General features: G+C 39.8%; 1 protein-coding gene across 2 annotated transcripts; it reads right to left on the bottom strand.

Moving 5' to 3' along the window:
* Positions 1–1,400: 1,400 nt before the first annotated feature.
* LOC398692 (uncharacterized) lies at positions 1,401–21,482 on the bottom strand. Of its 2 annotated transcripts, none has more exon segments than NM_001257092.1 (11): positions 1,401–1,672; positions 4,477–4,670; positions 4,878–4,980; positions 10,752–10,964; positions 13,152–13,435; positions 16,142–16,384; positions 16,830–17,026; positions 17,154–17,263; positions 18,981–19,108; positions 20,164–20,364; positions 21,333–21,375. In NM_001257092.1, coding segments are annotated over 10 exon segments (1,764 nt in total). In that variant the 5' UTR covers positions 20,357–20,364; positions 21,333–21,375; the 3' UTR covers positions 1,401–1,573.
* Between the last annotated feature and the right edge of the window lie 1,241 nt (positions 21,483–22,723).

Below are 22,723 nucleotides of genomic sequence, written 5' to 3' on the forward strand. Positions count from 1 at the left end.
AATTGTTATTCTAGCTGGTAAATTCTGTTGCATCTATAATAAAAGGAACAGTAACACCAAAAAATGAAAGTGTTTTAAAGTAATTAAAAAATAATGTAGTGTTGCACTGCACTGATAATACTAGCATGTTTGCTTCAGAAACACTACTATAGTTTATATAAACAAGCTGCTGTGTAGCCATGGGGGCAGCCATTCAAGCACAGGATACACAGTAGATAACAGATAAGTACTGCTATAGTTTATATAAACAAGCTGCTGTGTAGCCATGGGGGCAGTCATTCAAGCACCGGATACACAGTAGATAACAGATAAGTACTACTATAGTTTATATAAAGAAGCTGCTGTGTAGCCATGGGGGCAGCCATTCAAGCACAGGATACACAGTAGATAACCAGATAAGTACTACTATAGTTTTATATAAACAAGCTGCTGTGTAGCCATGGGGGCAGCCATTCAAGCACAGCATACACAGTAGATAACAGATAAGTACTACTATAGTTTATATAAACAAGCTGCTGTGTAGCCATGGGGGCAGCCATTCAAGCACAGCATACACAGTAGATAACAGATAAGTACTACTATAGTTTATATAAACAAGCTGCCATGTAGCCATGGGGGCAGCCATTCAAGCACAGGATACACAGTAGATAACAGATAAGTAAGCACTGTAGTATACAATGCGATTCTTCAGAACTGTTATCTACTGTGTATCCTGTGCTTGAATGGCTGCCCCCATGGCTACATGGCAGCTTGTTTATATAAACTATAGTAGTACTTATCTGTTATCTACTGTGTATCCTGTGCTTGAATGGCTGCCCCCATGGCGACACAGCAGCTTGTTTATATAAACTATAGTAGTACTTATCTGTTATCTACTGTGTATCCTGTGCTTGAATGGCTGCCCCATGACTACACAGCAGCTTATTTATATAAACTATAGTAGTACTTATCTGTTATCTACTGTGTATCCTGTGCTTGAATGGCTGCCCCCATGACTACACAGCAGCTTATTTATATAAACTATAGTAGTACTTATCTGTTATCTACTGTGTATCCTGTGCTTGAATGGCTGCCTCCATGGCTACACAGCGGCGTTGTTTATATAAACTATAGTAGTACTAATAGTTATCTACTGTGTATCCTGTGCTTGGATGACTAGTATAGTTTCTGAAGCAAATACACCAGTTTTACCAGTGCAGGACAACAGGACATTACTGTTCCTTTAAGTTATTGGTTTGTAAAATTCTCGTTAGTGAATTCTTTTCCATGGGTAAATAAATTGTCAATGTCTGCAGAACTATTATAATTCTATATATTATATATAATAACCATGTTGGATGTAGGGATTTACTTGTTAACAATTATTAAGATGAGAGATATTACCAAAAAATAATTACATATTTCAAAAGCTTTCAAAAAACATATTTTATTAAACTTACTCACTAAACATCCAGCAGTTTTGTGGATTTAATATTGCAAATACAATACACATGTAACACATTTCTCAGAAGCTTCAGGCCCTACAGAGCATTCTCCTAACCTGAAACAGAATCTGTCACAGAGCAAAGTTTTCTTAGCATAAAATGCAGGTTCTCTCCTTTAGCTCATTAATCTCTTTCTGTAGAGCATCCACATTGCTTTTAAGTCCAGCAATTCGCATGGCATTTTGTTCCTGGAAACAGACGTGACAAAACACAAGATGATAAGAACAAGGTAAGATATGTATTATTATAAAAAATAAAGACTTTTAGATTTCCAACCAGATTTTATTTCTAAGAATAGATTAGTCGTGACTGGATTGAGATTCAAAATAGACCCCTGGCATTACAAGTACAGTAAGGCCCAACAGTAACTGTGTGTGGCATCTTACAGCAGCCTCTCTGGTATCTACAAGAATCTACAGATATGGGTCTGGTGCCAATTCTGCACAAGTAACACCTTTAAGGAACAGTTCAGTGTAAAAATAAAAACTGGGTAATTAGACAGGCTGTGCACTATAAACAATGTTTCCAATACAGTTAGTTAGCCAAAAATGTAATGTATAAAGGCTGGAGTGAGTGGATGTCTAACATAATAGCCAGAACACTACTTCCTGCTTTTCAGCTCTCTAACTCTGAGTTAGTCAGTGACTATAAGGGGGGCCACATGGTACATTTCTGTTCAGTGAGTTTGTAATTGATCCTCAGCATTCAGCTCAGATTCAAAAGCAACAGTTATGACCCATGTGACCCCCTAGTCACTGATTGGTTTTCATTGATTGGAAAAGTTCTGTTTTTTCACTAGAAGTGTTGTTTTTTCACTAGAAGTACTGTTTTTTCACTAGAAGTACTGGTTTTCTCACCAGAAGTACTGGTTTTTTTTTCATTGAAAGTACCGTTCTTCACTAGAAGTACTTTTTTTCACTAGAAGTACTGTTTTTCTCACCAGAAGTACTGGTTTTCACTAGAAGTACTGTTTTTTTCACTAGAAGTACTGTTTTTTTCACTAGAAGTACTGTTTTTTTCCACTAGAAGTACTGTTTTTTTTTATTATTTTAACTAGAAGTATCGTACAGACATCGCCTCCCTGCATATTCTGTGCCCAGGAAAGTGGTAATTTCAGGCAATTACAGTACTGTTCTGTTTTTTTTTCACTAGAAGTACTGTTTTTTTCATTACAAGTACTGTTTTTTTTCACTAGAAGTACTGTTTTTTTCATTAGAAGTACTGTTTTTTTTCACTAGAAGTACTGTTTTTTTCCACTAGAAGTACTGTTTTTTTCACTGGAAGTACTGTTTTTCACTAGAAGTACTGTTTTTTTTCACTAGAAGTACTGTTTTTTTTCATTGGAAGTACTGTTTTTCACTAGAAGTACTTTTTTTCACTAGAAGTACTGTTTTTTTTCTCTAGAAGTACTGGTTTTTTTCTCACCAGAAGTACTGGTTTTCACTAGAAGTACTTTTTTTCACTAGAAGTACTGGTTTTTCACTAGAAGTAATTTTTTTTTTTTAACTAGAAGTTCTGTTTTTCACTAGAAGTACTGTTTTTACTAGAAGTATTGTACAGACATCGCCTCCCTGCATATTCTGTGCCCAAGAAAGTGGTAATTTCAGGCAATTACAGTACTGTTTTTTTTCACTAGAAGTACTGTTTTTTTTCACTAGAAGTACTGTTTTTTTTCACTAGAAGTACTGTTTTTTTCAATAGAAGAACTGTTTTTTACTAGAAGTACTGTTTTTTTCACTAGAAGTACTGTTTTTTTCAATAGAAGAACTGTTTTTTACTAGAAGTACTGTTTATTTTTTCACTAGAAGTACTGTTTTTCACAGACATTGCCTCCCTGCATATTTTGTGCCCAAGAAAATGGTCATTTCAGGCAATTACAGGCTGTGAGTTCATTCACTGTCCATTGTAGACCAAGTTAGCTTGTTACTTGGTGCTCTGAATCCTACTGCTCAGGCCCGGACTGGCAATCTATGGGTTCTGGCAAATGCCAGAGGGGCTGCTGTATGGTTCCATAGAAAGTCAGTATTTAGTGGGCTAGTAGGAGGCTGTTTGGGCTTCTGTGCACTTGGAATGGCAGGGCCTATTTTGACTCCCAGTCCAGGCCTGCTACTGCTTCTTAGGTTCCTGATTCCTACCCCACCCTGGTCCTTTCCTTTGTATTGATCTCCTCCTGGCTTTGATCTGGTCAGTTTCTGAGATTTATAGTTCTGCCACATTCCGTCTGAAATGCTTAGTTCTGTCCTTATCAGCTTCTTCATTTTTACATTGGGTTCTTCACTTGCCTTAGTGGGAGTAACTGGATTTTTGTGCAGTAAGATCTGGTGGCATCCAAGAAGCTGAGAACCAGACCCACAGCCCAGGCACACCACCTTTACTCTCCTGAGTTTTGGTTTTGTCTTAAGTAACATTAGCCATGTGATTCTTTGGCATGTGTAATACCAATAACAGCAGAAATAGAATGCAAGTCAAATCACCAAGACAGGCAGGAACACAAGAAAGACTAGCAGGAAATGTAGCCAGCAGACCCATATTGAGGGCCCATAGCTGGCCTCAGTGTTACTTTAAAGGCAATAGGGCTCCATGGAAGCATTGCATTGGAAGTGGCACTGTATGTCTTCAGCTACCAATGCTTATTTACGTCAGGGAAATAAAAGATCAGCAGGTAGGAACCCTTCCAAAACTTTTTCTTTGTCTTTGCCCCTTTATATTAATACCCCAACTAGTGCTACAAATGCTCATTTCTGTAGGAGAAATGAAGCCAGACAAGTAGCTATTTTACATCGTCTCTATGATTTCTTTGCATATTCCTGTAAACCATTTTGACCAAGCCTGCCTCATCCCATGGGATAATGATAATTAAATGTTTATAGTACCAGATACATAGTTTGCCATACTCAAACAAATAATTACAAAGATTAGGAGTAAACTAAGTAACAGCAAATAGAACTTTGCTCTAAGCACATCAAACAGACTGTAACCGGGTTCACTGTACCTGCAGCTTCTGGTTGATCACCCGCTCATTCTCTGCTATTAAGTTGCGCCTATCACTTTCCATCTTCTCTATTAACATCTTCTCATGCAGCTCATAACTCTTCTTCTGATTTTCCAGGCTTTCTTGTAGGGACCTCGCTTGCTCTTCAAGAATCTGCCTTTGCCTTTTTGCTGCCTCTGCCTCAGCCTGACTCTCTGAAGGGGATATAAATCATTATGAATATCAGTTTATCAAGAAACTGCACCGCCCTCGCAGCCATTTCTCTCATCAAGTTGCCCATTGCTCACTCTAAAAATACAGCAGCATATCCAGAAGTATAAATTTGAGCTGGCAAGATACATATAAAGAGTGAGTTCCTTGAACTACTACCTTCTCTACTATTCCCGCCCTATTCTATGCACCTGCAATCTGTTTTTCCTTTGCTGTTAGGCTCTCATCTGCTTGGAGGATGGTAGCTTCAATTGCCTTCAGGTTATTCATAAATTCCTGTAGTACTTCAAGGCTCTGTTTTCCAAGAAAATAATAAAAGTAGTTATTTGAATTTATTTATAGAATAACTTGTAATTTTTACAAGTGCGAGTAACCAAGGGATAAGGAAAGCATACGGTTAAGGTGGAGAATTTCCTGAAACTGCTCCACGAAAAATTTCACTGCGACGAAAAGAGAATTTGTTATCATACTTACCGATAAATCTCTTTCTCGGAGTCCCGTATAGGCAGCACAGGGCACTCGTGGGTTAATACACCATTCCCTTTAGGAGGCAGGATGGAACTAAACTTTTGATCCCTCTGGGGGATCCTCCTCTTCCTTGTATTAACCCCGCCTACTTCAGTTTCGACTAGCACAGCTTATAAGTAGTATAGAACAGAGAAAAATTAGGGAGGGAAACTCCCTGTGCTGCCTATACGGGACTCCGAGAAAGATTTATCGGTAAGTATGATAACAAATTCTCTTTTCTCGGTCGTCCCTAGGCAGCACAGGGCACTCGTGGGTGAGTCCCAAAGCTAAGTGAAAGGGGGGGAAAGATAAGTAAGAAAGAGGAGACTGAAAAAATTAAGGTGGAAGGCACTAACATGTGCGAAAGACCTTTACTTGTTAACTACAGTTTGAAGAACTTTTCTGCCAAAACTTGCATCCGCAGAAGCATAAACGTTGAACTTATAGAACTTCGTAAATGTGTGTAAAGACGACCAGGTAGCCGCTTTACAAATCTGATCCATGGAAGCTTGATTATAAAGAGCCCATGAAGCACTCATGCCCCTTGTTGAATGGGCTCCAACTTTTAAAGGCGTGGGTAGACCTTTGAGCTTGTAAATGTACAGAATTAAGTCTTTAATCCATCTAGCAATGGACATCTTGGAAGCCGTATTCCCTCTACCTTGTGGACCATAGAGAACAAAAAGAGCGTCTGTCTTCCTGACGCTTTCCGTCCTATGCAAATAGAATTTGAGCGCCCGAACCACATCTAGCGTGTGTAAGCGTCTTTCAAGCTCAGATGTTGGTTTTGGACAGAAGGAGGGAAGGACAATTTCCTGGTTGAGGTGGAATTCGGAAGACACCTTGCGTCGGAAAGATGGGATAGTTCGCAGTACTACTTTGTCCTCGTGGAAAATGCAGAAAGGTGGTTTACAGCTAAGAGCACCAATCTCCGAAACTCGTCTCGCCGACGAGATAGCCACCAAAAAGGCAACCTTCCAAGTAAGAAACTTCATATCTACAGAAGCTAGTGGTTCGAAAGGGCGACCCTGCAGTACTTGGAGTATGAAATTCAAGTTCCATGGTGGTAAAGGATCTTTATATGGAGGCCTGATATGAGTGGCGGCTTGGATAAAAGTCCTGACATCAGGAAACGATGCTAGCTGAAGTTGAAAGAGCACCGATAATGCTGAGATCTGGACCTTAAGCGAATTGACTCCCAATCCTCTATCCATGCCATCCTGAAGGAATTCCAGGATTAGAGGAACCGTGCACGTCTGATAATCAGAGCGTTTCTGTTTACACCAGTCAATGTAGCATGACCATATGCGGTGATAGGTAGAGCTTGTTGTTGGTTTGCGTGCCCTCAACAGGGTGGTGGTGACCTTGTCTGAGAACCCCTTACCCTTCCATATGGAGCTTTCAATAGCCATGCCGTCAGGGATAATCTGTCCAACGATGGGTGCCAACAGGGGCCCTGTTGCAGCAAGTCTGGCCGTTGAGGAAGTGGCCACGGTGGAGCAATTGAAAGTCTCTTTAGATCTGAAAACCAAGCCCTCCTGGGCCAAAACGGTGCGATCACTATTGCTGTTGTTCGAAACAGACACAGACGACGGAGAACAGGGTGGATCATTGGTATGGGTGGAAAAATGTAGACCAGTTGAAAGTCCCAATCTGACGTCATTGCATCCACTGACCAAGCATTTGGGTCGTGATACTTGGAACAATAATCCGGAACTTGGTGATTGAATTTGGCCATCAGGTCCACCTGTGGGATCCCCCACTTGACCGTAAGTTGCTGAAACACTTCCGTGTGCAGTGCCCATTCTCCCGGATCGAGAGTGGTCCGGCTTAAGAAGTCTGCTTCCCAATTCAACTGGCCTGGAATGTACACGGCCGCTAGTCTGCACGAATTGTCTTCCGCCCATTGTAGGATGCGGGACACTTCCTTCCATGCTGCACTGCTGTGAGTGCCTCCCTGGTGGTTTATATACGCCACCGTTGTAGCGTTGTCTGACCTGACTTTTACTGGGTATCCCCTCAGAAGATCCGACCAGTGTCTTAACGCCAGGTAAACCGCCCGTAGTTCCAGTACGTTTATGTGGAGTGAGGCTTCCTTCTGTGACCACCGACCTTGTACAGACCTGTGGTCGAATACGCCGCCCCAGCCTGTGAGACTGGCGTCTGTGGTGATGATTGCCCAGTTGGCAATGGAACATAGTTTTCCTTTCTTGATGTTTTCTATTTGAATCCACCACTGAAGAGAAATTTTGGTTGCCTCTGATAGAAAAATTGAATAGTCCAAATTGTTGTAATCTCCTCTCCATTTTTGGAGAAAATCCAGCTGGAGGTTTCTCATGTGGGCTTGAGCAAAAGGTACGACCTCTATGGCTGAGGTCATAAGTCCTAGTAGCCGCATGCAGTCCCTGGCCGAGATTGACCTTTGGGATATTGCCTGATTTGCCGCAGCTTGAAGTTTGAGTTGCTTTTGAGTCGTCAGAAAAACCTTGTGCTGCCGAGAGTCGAAGTGGACTCCCAGAAAGATGATGGACTGAGTTGGAATTAAAGTACTTTTTGAAAAGTGGATCTTCCAGCCGTGAGATTCTAAAACTTCTTTGCAGAGGTTTGTGTGGGCTAAGGCCGTTGTGTATGTAGGTGCCCGAATTAGCAGATCGTCTAGGTATGGCAGCACCACAATATCTAGTTGTCTTAAGTGTGCCACCAGAGCTGCCATAAGTTTCGTGAATACTCTGGGTGCCGTTGCGAGGCCGAAAGGAAGAGCTTGAAACTGGTAGTGGATACCCTGAACTGCAAAGCGTAGAAACTGTTGAGAGTCCACGTGAATTGGGACGTGTAGATAAGCGTCCTTTAGATCTATGGTCGTGAAAAAATCTCCTTGTTCCACATTTGCGATCACGGATCTCAGAGATTCCATTTTGAATGAAGGTACATAGAGAAACTTGTTGAGAAATTTTAGATCTAGTACAGGACGTTGTGAACCATCTTTTTGGGTATCAGAAACAGATTTGAATAAAACCCTAGCCCCCGTTGATCTGTGGGAACGGTTATTATCGACTTGGCTTTGAGCATAGTTTGGATTGCCAGTATTAAAGCTCTCTTTTTGTTTGGTAGGGATGGCAGGGTTGAACGAATGAATCGTTGGGGGGGTGACCTGTGAAATTGTAGCCTGTAGCCCCTTGAAACTATGTTGAGAACCCAGGTGTCTGAAGTTGTGGTTAGCCAGGTTTCCCTGAACTTTAAGAGGCGCCCCCCTATCGCCTCCGTAAGATCGGGGGAGGCTGCCCCTTCATGCGTCTCGTGTCTTGTCTGTTGCACCCGTGGTATTGCGCCTCTGAAAGTTCCAGGAGGGTTTCTTGGAGGGACGAAAATTACCCTTGGATTGGTTAGAGTAGGTTTGTTGTCTGGAATGCTGCGGGGAAGGTCTCCCAAAATTCGTTGACCGAAATGGCCTTCTTGACTGTGTGTTTGGAGGTTTAGATTTTTTTTCTTGTGGTAAAAAGTTGCTTTTTCCTCCCGTGATCTTATTAATCAAAGTATCTACAGTAGTTCCGGCCCGAAGAGTGAAGCCCCTGAAAATGGCAGAGTAACTAAATTTTTCTTGGAGGCTGGATCCGCACTCCAAGATTTGAGCCAAAGTGCTCTTCTAGCACCTACTGAAAATGCAGAGGCCCTGGCTTGTAATTGAAGGGTGTCCATAGAGGCATCGCATAAAAAGTGTGCCGCATTAAGCACCTTTGAGAGATGACTATGCATGTCAAATGAATCCTCAGAACAGCCTGATAACGCTTCTTCTAGCCACAGGGTCATAGTTCGCGCAACACATGCTGCTGCGATTGACGGTTTAAATGCCGCTGTAGATGAGGCAAAACAGCTTTTTAAAAGATTTTCCGCCTTCCTGTCCATGGGATCTCTGAACGCTGTTCCGTCTTCTAAAGGTATAGTCGTACGTTTAGCCAATCTAGCTATCGGGGCGTCAACCTTGGGTATTGTTTCCCATTTATCTCTATGAGCTTGGCTGAAAGGATACAGTATATCCATTCTCTTATCTTTGACTGCCCTGCGGTCGGGAGCTTTCCATTCCTTATTAATGACCTCCTGCACTGTCTCATGTATAGGGAAAAATCTTTGTTTCCTTATAGTGGGGCTAAACAGTTTATCCAGCTTGTTGGATTCTTTGTGTTCCTCTTGAATGCCTAGAGTATGGAACATGTCTGCTAACAGTGAGTGAATAGCTTCTGATTGTGATTTGTGGGAGCTTTCTAGTTGTGGATTAGTGTGCTCCTCATCTTCCCAGTCTGAATCGTCCTCAGGAATTACCCCTTCTTCCTCTGAGGAATGCAAATCCACCTCTGCTTGAGGTGGGTTTTGAGCCACTACTTGTGGAGTTTGAGATATCTGGTTAGCTGCTATCTTTTCAATAGCAGATGACATAGTCAACAATGATGCATGAAATGGCTGAAACCAATCTGCAATTTGTGAAACAGAAGGTGCTGCTGAATCAGCTCTCACTTCTGTGGGCTTGCGTTTTTTCTGGTATTGTTGTACTTCTTTATCCTTATGTCTCTTTTTCACAGATACTGAGGCTGTATCTGAGCCTGACTGAGTGTCTATCTTATCTTGTATAGATAAGTTTGCTTTATTAAGGTCAGACACCATGTTAGGCTATGCAGTGCCAATGAAAGAGAGAGAGAAAGGGGTAGCACAGATAAAAGGAGAAAATATAAGCTGTACCAGTAGTAACCGGATAATAGCCGTTACTTGAATCGGTTCCCCTTAATCTCCGACGCGTCACCCCTGCAGTGCTGTAGCGGATAATGGCCGCGTGGCTAGGTATATCACTCCCTGCTACGATATGCGCATCCAAAATGGCGGCCGGAAGTGCGCGACGTGTGGCGCGAGATTTGACTTCAGTGTAATGCTGGCTGAATCGGCTTCTCTATGAGGGACGGCGTTCCGGCAGCGTTAAGGCATGCCTTTCGCCTAATCCGCACTTGGCAGCGCTGAAGCTTGCCTTGACAATGTGAGTTGTAACGCAACTAGGGCAGCGCTGAAGCTTGCCTTTATGTCAAAAATTGACAAATCAACCAGGGCAGCGCTGAAGCTTACCCCTTTTTTTATCCTGATGGATAACTCCTGTGATAATTTCCAAAACAATTAAATAAAAATAAAATTAATGGGAGCACTGCTCCCACACATCCTACCTCCTTGCAGGATGGAAAAAAACTGAAGTAGGCGGGGTTAATACAAGGAAGAGGAGGATCCCCCAGAGGGATCAAAAGTTTAGTTCCATCCTGCCTCCTAAAGGGAATGGTGTATTAACCCACGAGTGCCCTGTGCTGCCTAGGGACGACCGAGAAAAAGTCGCTAAGACAAAATTGTTGCAGAGACAAAAAAGTCGCCATGAGAAAAAGCGCCTATTGACTTTAATGCTTTTGACAAAAAAGTCGCTGAGACAAATAAAAAAGTTGCCACAAGACTTTTAACAGGAAATATGTGACTGCAGGTGTTACATGACCTGTTCTATCTATATGCTTTATTTTAATATTCATATTTAGTACCTTTAGGCCTTTCTGTGGGGCTGTGTCATACTTTGCCATAATTGTCCTCTTCTCTTCCAAAAACAATATGTGTCCTCCAGGTTTTAAAAACTCTCCCTGGGATATTCTTTGGTCCAGAGCTGCACTTAATTGCTGAATGATAATTTGACAACGCTCTGTAGATTTGCTCTCATTAAGTGCGGAAAATTCCTTCATTTTCCCATCTAATAGTTCCTGTTGAAAAGAATGACTATTATTTGAAATAAGGAGGGGATTACACAAATGTCGGAACTCTTTGTGCATTTGTTGCACTGCGATAAAAGGTTACAGCTCAGGAATATATTTTTACTCACAGTCATAGGTGTTTGTTTTAATTCTATTATTAACTCAATCAGAGTAACAAAATATCTGAAAGTGTCAGCCCTAAAGACATTCATAATTTTTAATTTTATTTTGTTTGGTAAATGCATAGGTCAATGTTTCTTAAATTCTCAAATTCAGCCTTGCTTCTGAGGCTTGCACGCAAATCTGGAAAAGTCTAATTCAGCACTCTATTCCCTATCCAAATTCCTAACATAAATAAATAAAGGGAAAAAATATAGCTCCTACTAACATATATCCCTTGGGCACTTGGAGCACAGTCCTTAAACTAAATGAAGGATAAACCCTGTGATACTAACAGACGAAAGAAGTATGTCACCACAATATCCTTACAGAGGTACTACGTGGTACTAGACACTGGAGACAGAATTAAGAACAGGTTTCTAGGAAACCAGGGGAAGGCTGATATACCTCAGACTTTAAATCTTTTTTTTAAATTACATTTTTCAAAAACATTTTTAATTTTTTAAAATTACATTTAATTTTAGATTTTAAGTTTGTGTAGTTTATTCCAATCGTTGATGTATATGTGAACTATCACACTCACCATTTGCCTGTACCCTCCACTAAATTATGCTCGGGCTTCTATATATTTTGTGGTGTCCTGTACTGATTTTGGACCCCATATTACACTTGGTAGGATTGACAATTTATTTTAACTTTTCATGCAGCTTTTTTTTTAATCTTTAAAGGTCATGTAAAGGCAAAAAAATAAAATCCCATTTTTACCTATGTCCAATATACTTCAATTAAAAAATGTATGCCGTTTTTATAAGAAACCTGACTGTATGCAGTGAAATTCTCCCTTTATTTACTGCTGTGGATAGGAATTGTCAGACAGTCCCTAACTGCTCTGCAGGGAAACAATCATACTTATGAACAGCAGGGGGAGCCCCCGTCTTACTTCCCAGCCATGCAGAACTCAAGCAGCTTTATTTGTTTCCTGTAGAGCAGTCGGCAACTGTGTAGAGATTTGTATTGGATTTTATTTTTGCCTTTTCATCCCTGTTACTGTTTCCAACTCCAGCTGCAGGGACAAAGATCATGGAGCCAGATTAAACAGATAAACTGGGATTCTATTTGGAGGATTATTTTGCTGCAGAGTTGGAGAAAGTTTGTATTAAACAATACAAAAACTATAAAAGCCACATTAGATTACATGACAACAAAGGACCCAGTGCAGTCTGTATATTCTGATTATTAATCAGTCTTGCTGTATCGGCTTCTGTCAGATTATTTGATTTGTGCTGTTTTGATCATTTATGATGATCCCTAAGCAGCCCAGACCACACTGAGCATGTGCACAGTCTTGGTCTTGCAAAGATGTTACAAGTTACAAGACGATGACCCCATGTGGCCAACTTTGAGTATAAATCATTTGTTTGATTAGGCTTGTGGTGCAGTCAGTTCATTTTTATGTTTAGCATACAAAATACAGAATTTCTAGCCTTATTCTATTTTAGACTTTACTTCTTTAAACAAGGTTATGTTTTAAAGCCTCAATGCCCTTATGGTAGGTTTGAGTTCCTGGTGTACCAGTTTTTCATAATCTGCTCCTTGTTCTTCAGTAACTTTGTAGTGATGCAATTCTATTGCAGTCCTCTTTAGAAATATATTGAGTAGTACAGTACTCTCAATAGTAGGTGTCATTTATGACTGCAAGTGCAGTTGCAGCTGTGCTAAGTTGACCACAGATGTTATAAAATATTCATTAAGGTTCTGGAGTCAAAGAGCAGTCCTTGCACTTCTGCATAGTTGAATAATATATATGTAAATAGTGAATATAAAAATGTTTGAGGCCTAAATGTTGACTTTAAGAATGTTAAACCATGGTGAAACTAATTGAGGGCCAAGACTATATTAATTATGAGTATTTTTTTAACTTATATATCAATTGATTTGTTCATTCAAATGAATAAATGTTTAGCGGACAATGCCCTAGAAAATTGCTATAAAGATACTCTGGTATCAAGCAGATTTATAGATATCTAGCATTCAAAATTTTTCATTGCAGTGTTACTGTAACTTTAGATAACTGACCTTGAATTCTTGTTGGAACTTTTGATTCTCATCATTGAAGGAACGTTTCATAAAGACCTTCAGAGCCTCCTTCTCACAATCCTGGTGCATCTGCAGAAACGTCTCCAGTGTCTCTGTCGGAAATCTGGCCACCTGATCATTCATGCAAGTTTCATACATTTTCAAGGCATCCTGCACAGCCCCAGTGTTCTCTTTTACTGACAGTGCAAGGACAGCATTCTCTATGCAGGGGACTGATCCACTTTTAATGGTCTCTATGTAAAGGTTAACAAGATATGCCAGCACTAGAGACAGAATAGAAAAATAAAAAATTATTGTTTTTTTATGTATTAAAAAAGGCCAGTGTCTGCAAAACAGGCTCTAATATCTACTTTACTCGTTTATCTGTTATTTTTAGCAAGGCAATTCCTCTGGCAGCTCTTCCAATTAGCATAGTGTTGAAAACAGAGATAAAAGTTCTTCAACTTGACTTGAATTCTATTTATTTTTAAGTCCCCTTCAGGTTGGGGTTACAATTATAATAATGTGTTTAAGACAACAATTAGACAGCTCAATAACTGTAAAAGTCTTTTGATTTAATAACTGTATTAGAAAAAAAACTAATTGGGCTCATGGCATGTAGTAAAGCTGGAGTGCCCATACTGTACTAATGTTGGGTCTACTTTTGTTAGCATTCTGTTCCATGTAAAATATTACTTAAATATTAATTTATGAGGGGAGAGGCTGGATTCTTCCACTTGATATGGAACTGCCCTAGAGTGGCAACATACTGGTCGGAAGTAATCCGATACACTAATATATCTCTATCTTTTCCTGGAATTAAGTCCCCTGAGACTTGCTTATTGGGTATTATAGATGAAGTAGTGCCCTTACAAAAATCCAGAACACTATTAAGATCTATTTTGTTCTATGCAAAAAAGCTAGTAATAATGAAATGGATGAACCCCTACCCCCCTACACTTCAGCAATGGATTGACCTCATAAATGGGACACTGCCTCTAATCAAATTGACTTACAATGCTAGAGGAACACCCCAGAAATTTGAGAAAATATGGGAACCTTGGTTAGAGGTCAACCCTCATGCACTCCAACCAGATGACTAGAGTGTTAGACTGGCCCAAACTGGTGAATATGTCACTTAATTTTTCTGTATTAGAACTGTCATTAAACATAAAATAATTGAAACAGTAGTAATGCAAGTGCCAAGCATGTTGGTTTGCTTTATTTGTATATGTTGTTTGTTTTGAAAATGCAAAATAAAAACCTTTAAAAAAAAAATATTAATTTATGGGAAAATGTATATTGTTATATTTAAACATTTATTTTTTAAGTAACCTTAACATAAACAATATCTGAATGAAAAGGAGGAAGTTTTCTGTTTTCTGAATGCAAACAGGAGGGAGATTCAGACAAGCTGTTTGTTGACAGTGTCTTGATCACCAGCTAAAGGTCTACTGGTAGATCCCAATGTACATTTTGGACACACCTGTGCTAAAGGGTTAGGAGGCAACAATCTGCTGGGATTGTTTGGTCTATCAGAATAGTTTCTAAACCTTATCTGGATCCATCCAGATAATACCATCTGTCAAGGCTACACTAGCTTAGGATGTGTAGTCAGAAATTAGGAGCAATCTTGACAATGAAGAACAAGCCAATACATACAAACTAACAGAAACCCTTGAGCTTCAAAATCACTGTATCCCTTGTGCTGTTTATACAACTGGCCTGTAGATGTAACTGTGCTCAGACTTATACTGTGCTTACTTCCTGACTGTTTAAAAGTGAAAGTTACTGTTGTGTAATGGCTGCATGAGAGCCTGCTAATAAAGCACTGTACTCTACTCATCCACTACAGACAGCAAATCTTACTGGGAAATCTTGGAAAGTATTTACAACAGAGTTCCTACATAACTACTGAGCAAAGTGCCATACAACAACTCAATCATCTCCTGATGAATTATTACATGGCAGACAGATGCCCACTAAGTTACATGTTGCAGACATCAAACTTCTACAAAATACTGTGCCTACAAAATCATCTACTGCTGACGTTGTGAAACGTCACCAAGCCAAATGCAAGGCTTATACTGACAGAAAACGTGGTGCAAGAGAAGTGCACTTTAAGCCTGGATCTTTAGTCAGAATTAAGAAACCAGAAATACTGAAACAAGGACAATATAAATTTACTACACCACTTGAAGTGAGACGCCAGCAAGGACCATACACATATGAATCATCTACTGCTGACGTTGTGAAACGTCACCAAGCCAAATGCAAGGCTTATACTGACAGAAAACGTGGTGCAAGAGAAGTGCACTTTAAGCCTGGATCTTTAGTCAGAATTAAGAAACCAGAAATACTGAAACAAGGACAATATAAATTTACTACACCACTTGAAGTGAGACGCCAGCAAGGACCATACACATATGAATTGTCTGATGGACGCATATGGAATGCAAGTCGTCTTGCTCCTGTGAGATATGACTTTGGAGAAACTCCATTTGATGAAGACATTTTCCTACTCCTGATGTCAACTGCAATAGGCCTGAAGAAAGTGAACCTATAAGGCGTACTGAGAGAATCAGAAAACTACCTGCATGGACCCAGGACTATGTGATGTGAATAATGTGTGTTATCACTTTAAGATGCATTGTTGCTGTTATTATAGTTGTCCAAATGCTTTCCTACTATAGGGGGAATATGTGGTGTTTATAAAAATGGCCTGTAGATGTCACTGTACTCAAATTTATACTGTGCTTACTTCCTGACAGCTTAAAAAGTGAAAGCTTACTGTTGTGTAATGGCTGCATGAGAGCCTGCTAATAAAGCACTGTTATACTCTACTCATCCTCGGCTAGCCAAAACATAACATCCTTGGATATGTTGTTTGTCCAGGATGTCATCTAAGGTTCTCTTAAAATTAAGGCAATCCCCAGACAGAATACAGGAGATTACATAGTCCCACTGGCCTTATTGTGAACACTACTTACTTCTTCCAGTGACTAAGAGACCACCAGGAAGAGTTTTGACTATCCCTTGTTTGTGTATATAATCACAGAACTTTTGAGTTTGTTCCACAAATTCTTCTTCCAGGTCCCGCTCTTCTAGCTCCTCCAGACGTTGAAGGTTTTTTTTAGACGAAGGTCGGTCAAACACAAAACATTTATGTGAGTGAAAGTAGTGAAGGATGCACTCCCTTGGCAGGTTGTAATCTTGAATCTTCTTATCAGTACCTGGTACAAGTAAAGTCACATATTTATGTTTATAGGTATAAACTGTGTAAGTGAATAATTACTTGGAAAACATTGGTATGAGTGGAAGTCATACAGCATGTACACAGAAAATAGGTCCTTATTTAATTAGCTGGGGTTTGACAAGGGGCAATGTCTGGTTGGGAATCCTGTGGGATTTAGGGGATACTTAAAGGGACTTAAAATATTGATTTGTGAATGCAAGTGTAAGGCACAAAAACACATGTAAATCACTATTTTTTACCAACAATACTGGCTGCATGTTTGCCTAATGCTTATTAGCATCCATATTGTTAAATCACCATGCAGTGCAGCGATTTCAACATGGATACAAATGTTGTCATTTTCAGCACACGAATGTGTGTAGCATGAGAAATACAAGTAGTGTGTGATTTACTAGGTGCCTTCGTGTTTTGGCGATTAATACCTTTCTTGAGTATGAGGGAGTTCATTAGATATTCATCTTCTGTGATTTCCTTTTCATCAATCTTTAATATGAGGCTGAAATCTCGCACACACCATGTGAATGATGGGAATATGCGCTTGAATTCACCAGATTCATTTTTATCCTCTCCTTCTGGATTTGTCTTTAGCTTTATCAGTTTTGTCAGGTTTGTCACGTAGCTGAGACATATTAAAGAAAACTTAAAGAAGAGCAAAAACGCAAAATCGTTTTAAAAGGCCAAGCCAATGTCACACAGATTAATGACAAATGAAATGTCAACGTAAGATATGTTACTGGAAAGGATACTGTAGCTGCTCCATTGCGTGGTTGTCGATGGTTCCCATGCTGTTATATACTAAGTTACTGCTTAACAGAACTGCCAGAGAGAAGATCCAGGCATCATTTTTGCTGTCACCCTGAAATAAATGAAATGCATCAATACATCAGAGTGAAAACCAAGCTCCCTAATTTGCAAGCTTTTGATTTCCACTAGAATCAGTAGGACTCAATTACAAAAGGCTGCTCTATAATGGACCGAGTGGGCAGGGCCGGATTTACCCTCCTTACCCCCCTAGGCCCAGCTACTGTGCCGCCCCCCCCCCCCGCACGCATTTTCTGGATGTGAATCTTTTTCCAATCAGGACATTTATGCAAAAGTGGATCAGATGGATCAACTAGCAGTTAGGCTTGTTTGAGATATATCTATATATATTCTCTATATATAGACACCTTTTTATACATAGATGCAGAGAGAGATGTGTCCCTTGTTTTGATAAGTTTGTCAGTTGTGCTACAGTGGGCAGCCGCAGCATCAGTTAAATATTTATTATAAAATAAAAAAGTCAAATCTTGGCAGCATCATAATCTTTGTAGTTCCTATTTCTCAGCAGACATTATCCCTTATAATACATGAGTGATACTCCGAGTTCCCTGTATAACTCAGCCTGCAGCCTTGTGCCTTTATATGGTCACAGAACAACCCCTCAGTGACTCCTAATATCCTTATCATTTACAGTAGGGGGTACATTATCCCTTATAATACATGAGTGATACTCCGAGTTCCCTGTATAACTTAGCCTGCAGCCTTGTGCCTTTATATGGTTACTGGACCCCTCAGTGACTTCTAATATCCTTATCATTTACAGTAGGGGGTACATTATCCCTTATAATACATGATGATACTCCGAGTTCCCTGTATAACTCAGCCTGCAGCCTTGTGCCTTTATATGGCCATAGAACCCCTCAGTGACTTCTAATATCCTTATCATTTACAGTAGGGGGTACATTATCCCTTATAATACAAGAACTGAAATGGTTTTCATTTTGTAGGAAGCAGGAAAGGGACATAAAAAAATCTGTAACAGGTTTAGAAGTTAGAACACTTGTGATTCTGCACCTCCAGCAAATCTGCAAGTTGACTATGACATATTTCTCTACATGGCCGATATACAGCAGATCTGCAGGGGAAATATTAAATGTACATACCAGGAACAGATCACCTTGCTGGGACACACGCAGCACAGCAGAGGCAGCAGCAGCACGAGCACAGAGACGAGTGGGAGGGGGCGGAGCCACAGCGGGAGATAGGCTGGAGGAGCGGTCCTAAAGCCAGCCGGATCTATCAGGAGCAGCCGACTTACACAAGATGTTAGGGGGCGCCTTCTTGCCGCCCCTAACATCTTGCCGCCCTAGGCCCGGGCCTAGGGGGCCTTTCCCTAAATCCGGGCCTGAATACAGACCATGGGTGAGTCAGTTATTTAGACTGAGCCAGATATGACGTATGACTATTAAGACTATCATTCGTCCAGAACAGGTCATGGTATATCTAGAATAAGTAATTCTTACAGAAATAGACTTGCTGAGTAATCATTGAAGACTTCTACTCATTTTTGTTTTATTTAATGGAAACTGATTTAGCACAGGGCATGAGTTGCCCAACGATAGGTTGCCGTAATCCATGACAAAGAGCAAGGAACATTAACCCTTGTCTCTTATCCTACTATGAATAAATCAACACATTTACTCTAGAAGGGTGGCAGCTTCTCTATCACAATTGAGTTCTGGGGTAGCTACCGATTTTTCCCAATTCGGTGTTCATGAGCTGAGACAACAAAGCACTGAATGATATCTCACTTTTTCTATATCCCCCAGTCCCTCTGTGTCCAACAACACCAGGGTATGAGAGGGTTGGACAGGATGAGGAACACACCACATCCAGATCCCTTTAGTCTTTGATTGAATAGTGGACCCTAGCTGGAAACCTACAGAGAGAAAAACATTTTAATAAACATTTAATAAACATATTGTTTTAGGCAATAGACAAAAAAAGAGAAAAATATCATGTTTTAGCATTAGTGCTGGTAATTTTACATCATTCAAATTTCTATCAAAAGTCAGCACAGGAATATAAGGTGGGGCAATACAGGGTGGATAGAGATGGAGATTGGGTGCACAGAGGTAGTAAGGGGAATGAAGCTTTAAGAGTCAACAGTTAGTGCCAAGTGGTATAAAGGGGTGCAACAAATCAAATTGTTGTTTTGGAACACAAGCTCTTTAAAGGGATACTGTCATGGGAAAAAAATTTTTTTTCAAAATGAATCAGTTAATATTGCTGCTCCAGCAGAATTCTGCACTGAAATCCATTTCTCAAAAGAGCAAACACATTTTTTAATATTCAATTTTGAAATCTGACATGGGGCTAGACATATTGTCAGTTCTGATATTGTCAGTGTGCTCTGATAAACTTCAATCACTCTTTACTGCTGTACTGCAAGTTGGAGTGATATCACCCCCTCCCTTTTCCCCCCAGCAGCCAAACAAAAGAACAATGGGAAGGTAACCAGATAGCAGCTCCCTAACACAAGGTAACAGCTGCCTGGTAGATCTAAGAACAACACTCAATAGTAAAAAGCCATGTCCCACTGAGACACATTCAATTACATTGAGAAGGAAAAACAGCAGCCTGCCAGAAAGCATTTCTCTCCTAAAGTGCAGGCACAAGTCACATGACCAGGGGCAGCTGGGAAATTGACAAAATGTCTAGCCCCATGTCAGATTTCAAAATTGAATATAAAAAAATCTGTTTACTCTTTTGAGAAATGAATTTCAGTGTAGAATTCTGCTGGAGCAGCACTATTAACTGATGCGTTTTGAAAAAAACATGTTTTCCGATGACAGTATCCCTTTAAGAGCTATATATACAAAACTGATAGGGGATTCTGGCGGCCATAGTCTTTTAACAGCCACAAAGTTGTAAGTATAAGGAGCAGAGACAAGACAGAATACCTTTAAGATTTCAAGAATTGACTGTACTTACCAGTTTTACTTCCTGCTAATTTGTTCATCAGATAAGACTTTCCTGTCCGATATTTCCCAACAATCACCACAACAACCACCGGATCCGTGATCTGAGACAGAATCTCTTCTGCTTCTGCATTAATTAAAAACTCATGGCCATTCCTGTTCTCTATCAGGCAGATCGGATCCTTCATATGGATTTTTGCGCTCATGTTTATATCTGAGTAACATTAACGATTAAAAAGAACAGTTAAAAACAGTTAAAAAAAATCACATATATAATTAGTATTATATAAAAAGTGACAATTAAGTTTTAAATGGAGCTAAAATATATTGGGTATAAATGCCTTTCAAAAATGGACAACTGATTCTTCTCATATTATTTATTTAGCATTAACAGCAGTCATTATACAGGCTAGAAATAAATTATTTTAAAGGGTTTGTTCACCTTTTAGTTAACTTTTAGCTTGATTGATGTTCTGAGACAATTTGCAATTGGTTTTGTTTGTTATTTTTTGTGGTTTTTGAGTTATTTAGCTTTTTATTCGGCGGCTGTCCAGTTTGCAATTTCAGCAATCTGGTCGTTAGGGTCCATATTATCCTAGCAACCATACACAGACTGGACTATAAATAGGAGAGGCCTGAATAGAAAGATGAGTAATAAAAAGTAACAATAATAATACATTTGTAGCCTTATAGAGAAATTGTTTTGTGCGAATTTGTCCCGTTTCGCTTCGCCGAAAAATTCTCGAAAAATCGTGAAATAGGAAAGTTCCTGAAAAAATCGTGAAATTCGAATGTTTTCACCAAAAAATCGTGAACTTTGAAGGATTTCACTCAAAAATCTCAAAAATCTGAGATTTTCACGGAAAAAATGGTGAAAATAAAAAATGAAGACCCGTTGAAAAGTTGCTTAGAAATGGCCATTCTATAACATACTAAAAGTTAACTTTAAGGAGAACCACCCCTTTAACTGTGGATTCTGGCATTGCTTTTACAATAGCTTCATATCCTTCAAGTCCTTCTCTGAAAAACACTAAAAAACATTTCTCTGTATCTTCATATTGCTCAGTAAAATATACAAATAAGAATCTTCATCTTAGTTAAAATGATTTAGGCTGGGAGACAGTTGCTTAAACATTCTCACACACCAATTAAATGAAAAAGACGGAGAGAAGAGTTACCTACTTTGTATCCTCGGTTCTATCTTTCTCTGTTCCTTTTCTCTCTCAGTATGTTTTGTGTGCCAGTCTGTTCTTGCTCACACTTTTATTGCCTTCACATGTTTCAAATGAAAGTGAAACTGAATTTTTGCAAGGGGAGGAGTGAGAGGAGTGATGCAGAGGAATGTATCAGTATCAGTAAGAAGAAACAGTTATAAAGTGCAAAAGGCTAGTTTGGATAAAAAAACTGAGAATACATCAACACTAAACTATCAACTCGATTCAAAAAGGTAATTTCCACAAGAGATTGCTGTATTCCTCAAAAAACCACAAGGTTTTGAGTGGGAATAAAACACATAAAATATATATAGTGCAGTATTTCAAAGTAAATTATGATATTTTTAGTGAACTTGCTATGTTCAAAAATACCCGCATGTGGATAATTATACTTAAAAATCATGCACCACCATCAGGAGTTAATATTTAACCAGTGTAAAAGTCCGTAACTTAAGTGGTGCTAGAAGTGTTTTTGGCTATATATTTATGTTTTGACACCCGTGATGTTAGAGTTATAGTTGCACAGAAGCCCACACTCCGATCCTAGATTGTCTGGCAGGTGTTTATACTTACAAGAAGTAAGTTGATACAGGCATATGTAATTTGAGCATCTCAGTCCGCTTTCAATCTTCTTAATACTTTAGTGGGTAAAAAGGAAGAAACATGTGTGGAAGCATTATAAAAACTTTAATAAATAATTCAAAATTGCACTCACAAGCATTCCTCCAATAAAAATGCTTTAAAACCCATGTGGCATTCCGGTCTATTGTTCCGAGTCCTTTGTGTAACTCAACCGTTCCGATATGTTCGCCTTAGTCCAGTATAGTTTCCTCGGGTCACCGGTTGCCGCTTCCACACTCTCCTCCTATCGCTGACGCATTTCGCCGAATGTCTTCATCCAAATGAGCGATAGTCTCACTTCCAAACGATCGCTTCTTTACCAATGCAGCAGAGCTTCTCACCGTCTATCTGTTTTATTCCCCCTCAAAACCTTGTGGTTTTTTGAGGAATACAGCAATCTCTTGTGGAAATTGTCTTTTGAGGGTGGAGGAGAGCCCTGCTGATTGCCGGATTGGGGAAACACCTTTCATTCTAGAGGATCAACTACTTAACTATTCAAAAAGGTATTTGTGCCCAGACATGCTCCTTTAATCCCATCCTATATAACCTGCCTAACTGCCAGTTGATCCAGAGGAAGGCAAAAACCCATCTGAAGCCTCTCCAATTTGCCTCAGAGGGGGAAAAAATTCCTTCCTGACTCCAAAATGGCAATGGGACCAGTCCCTGGATCAACTTGTACTATGAGCTTTCTCCCATATCCCTGTATTCCCTCACATGCTAATAGGGATGCACCGAAAC

The sequence above is a fragment of the Xenopus laevis genome, chromosome 7S, assembly GCF_017654675.1.
Source record: "Xenopus laevis strain J_2021 chromosome 7S, Xenopus_laevis_v10.1, whole genome shotgun sequence".
NCBI classification, from domain to species: domain Eukaryota; kingdom Metazoa; phylum Chordata; class Amphibia; order Anura; family Pipidae; genus Xenopus; species Xenopus laevis.

Bases quoted from the DNA above. Each gene is read 5' to 3' on its own strand.
- LOC398692 (XM_041570439.1), bottom strand. From the start codon at position 20,356: ATGAGCGCAAAAATCCATATGAAGGATCCGATCTGCCTGATAGAGAAC. The intron at 16,385-16,829 runs GTATTAATCGCC...TACTTGTACCAG, and splicing joins CTCCCTCATACTCAAGAAAG to GTACTGATAAGAAGATTCAA. The intron at 10,965-13,151 runs GTCAGTTATCTA...TCTTTTCAACAG, and splicing joins AGTTCCAACAAGAATTCAAG to GAACTATTAGATGGGAAAAT.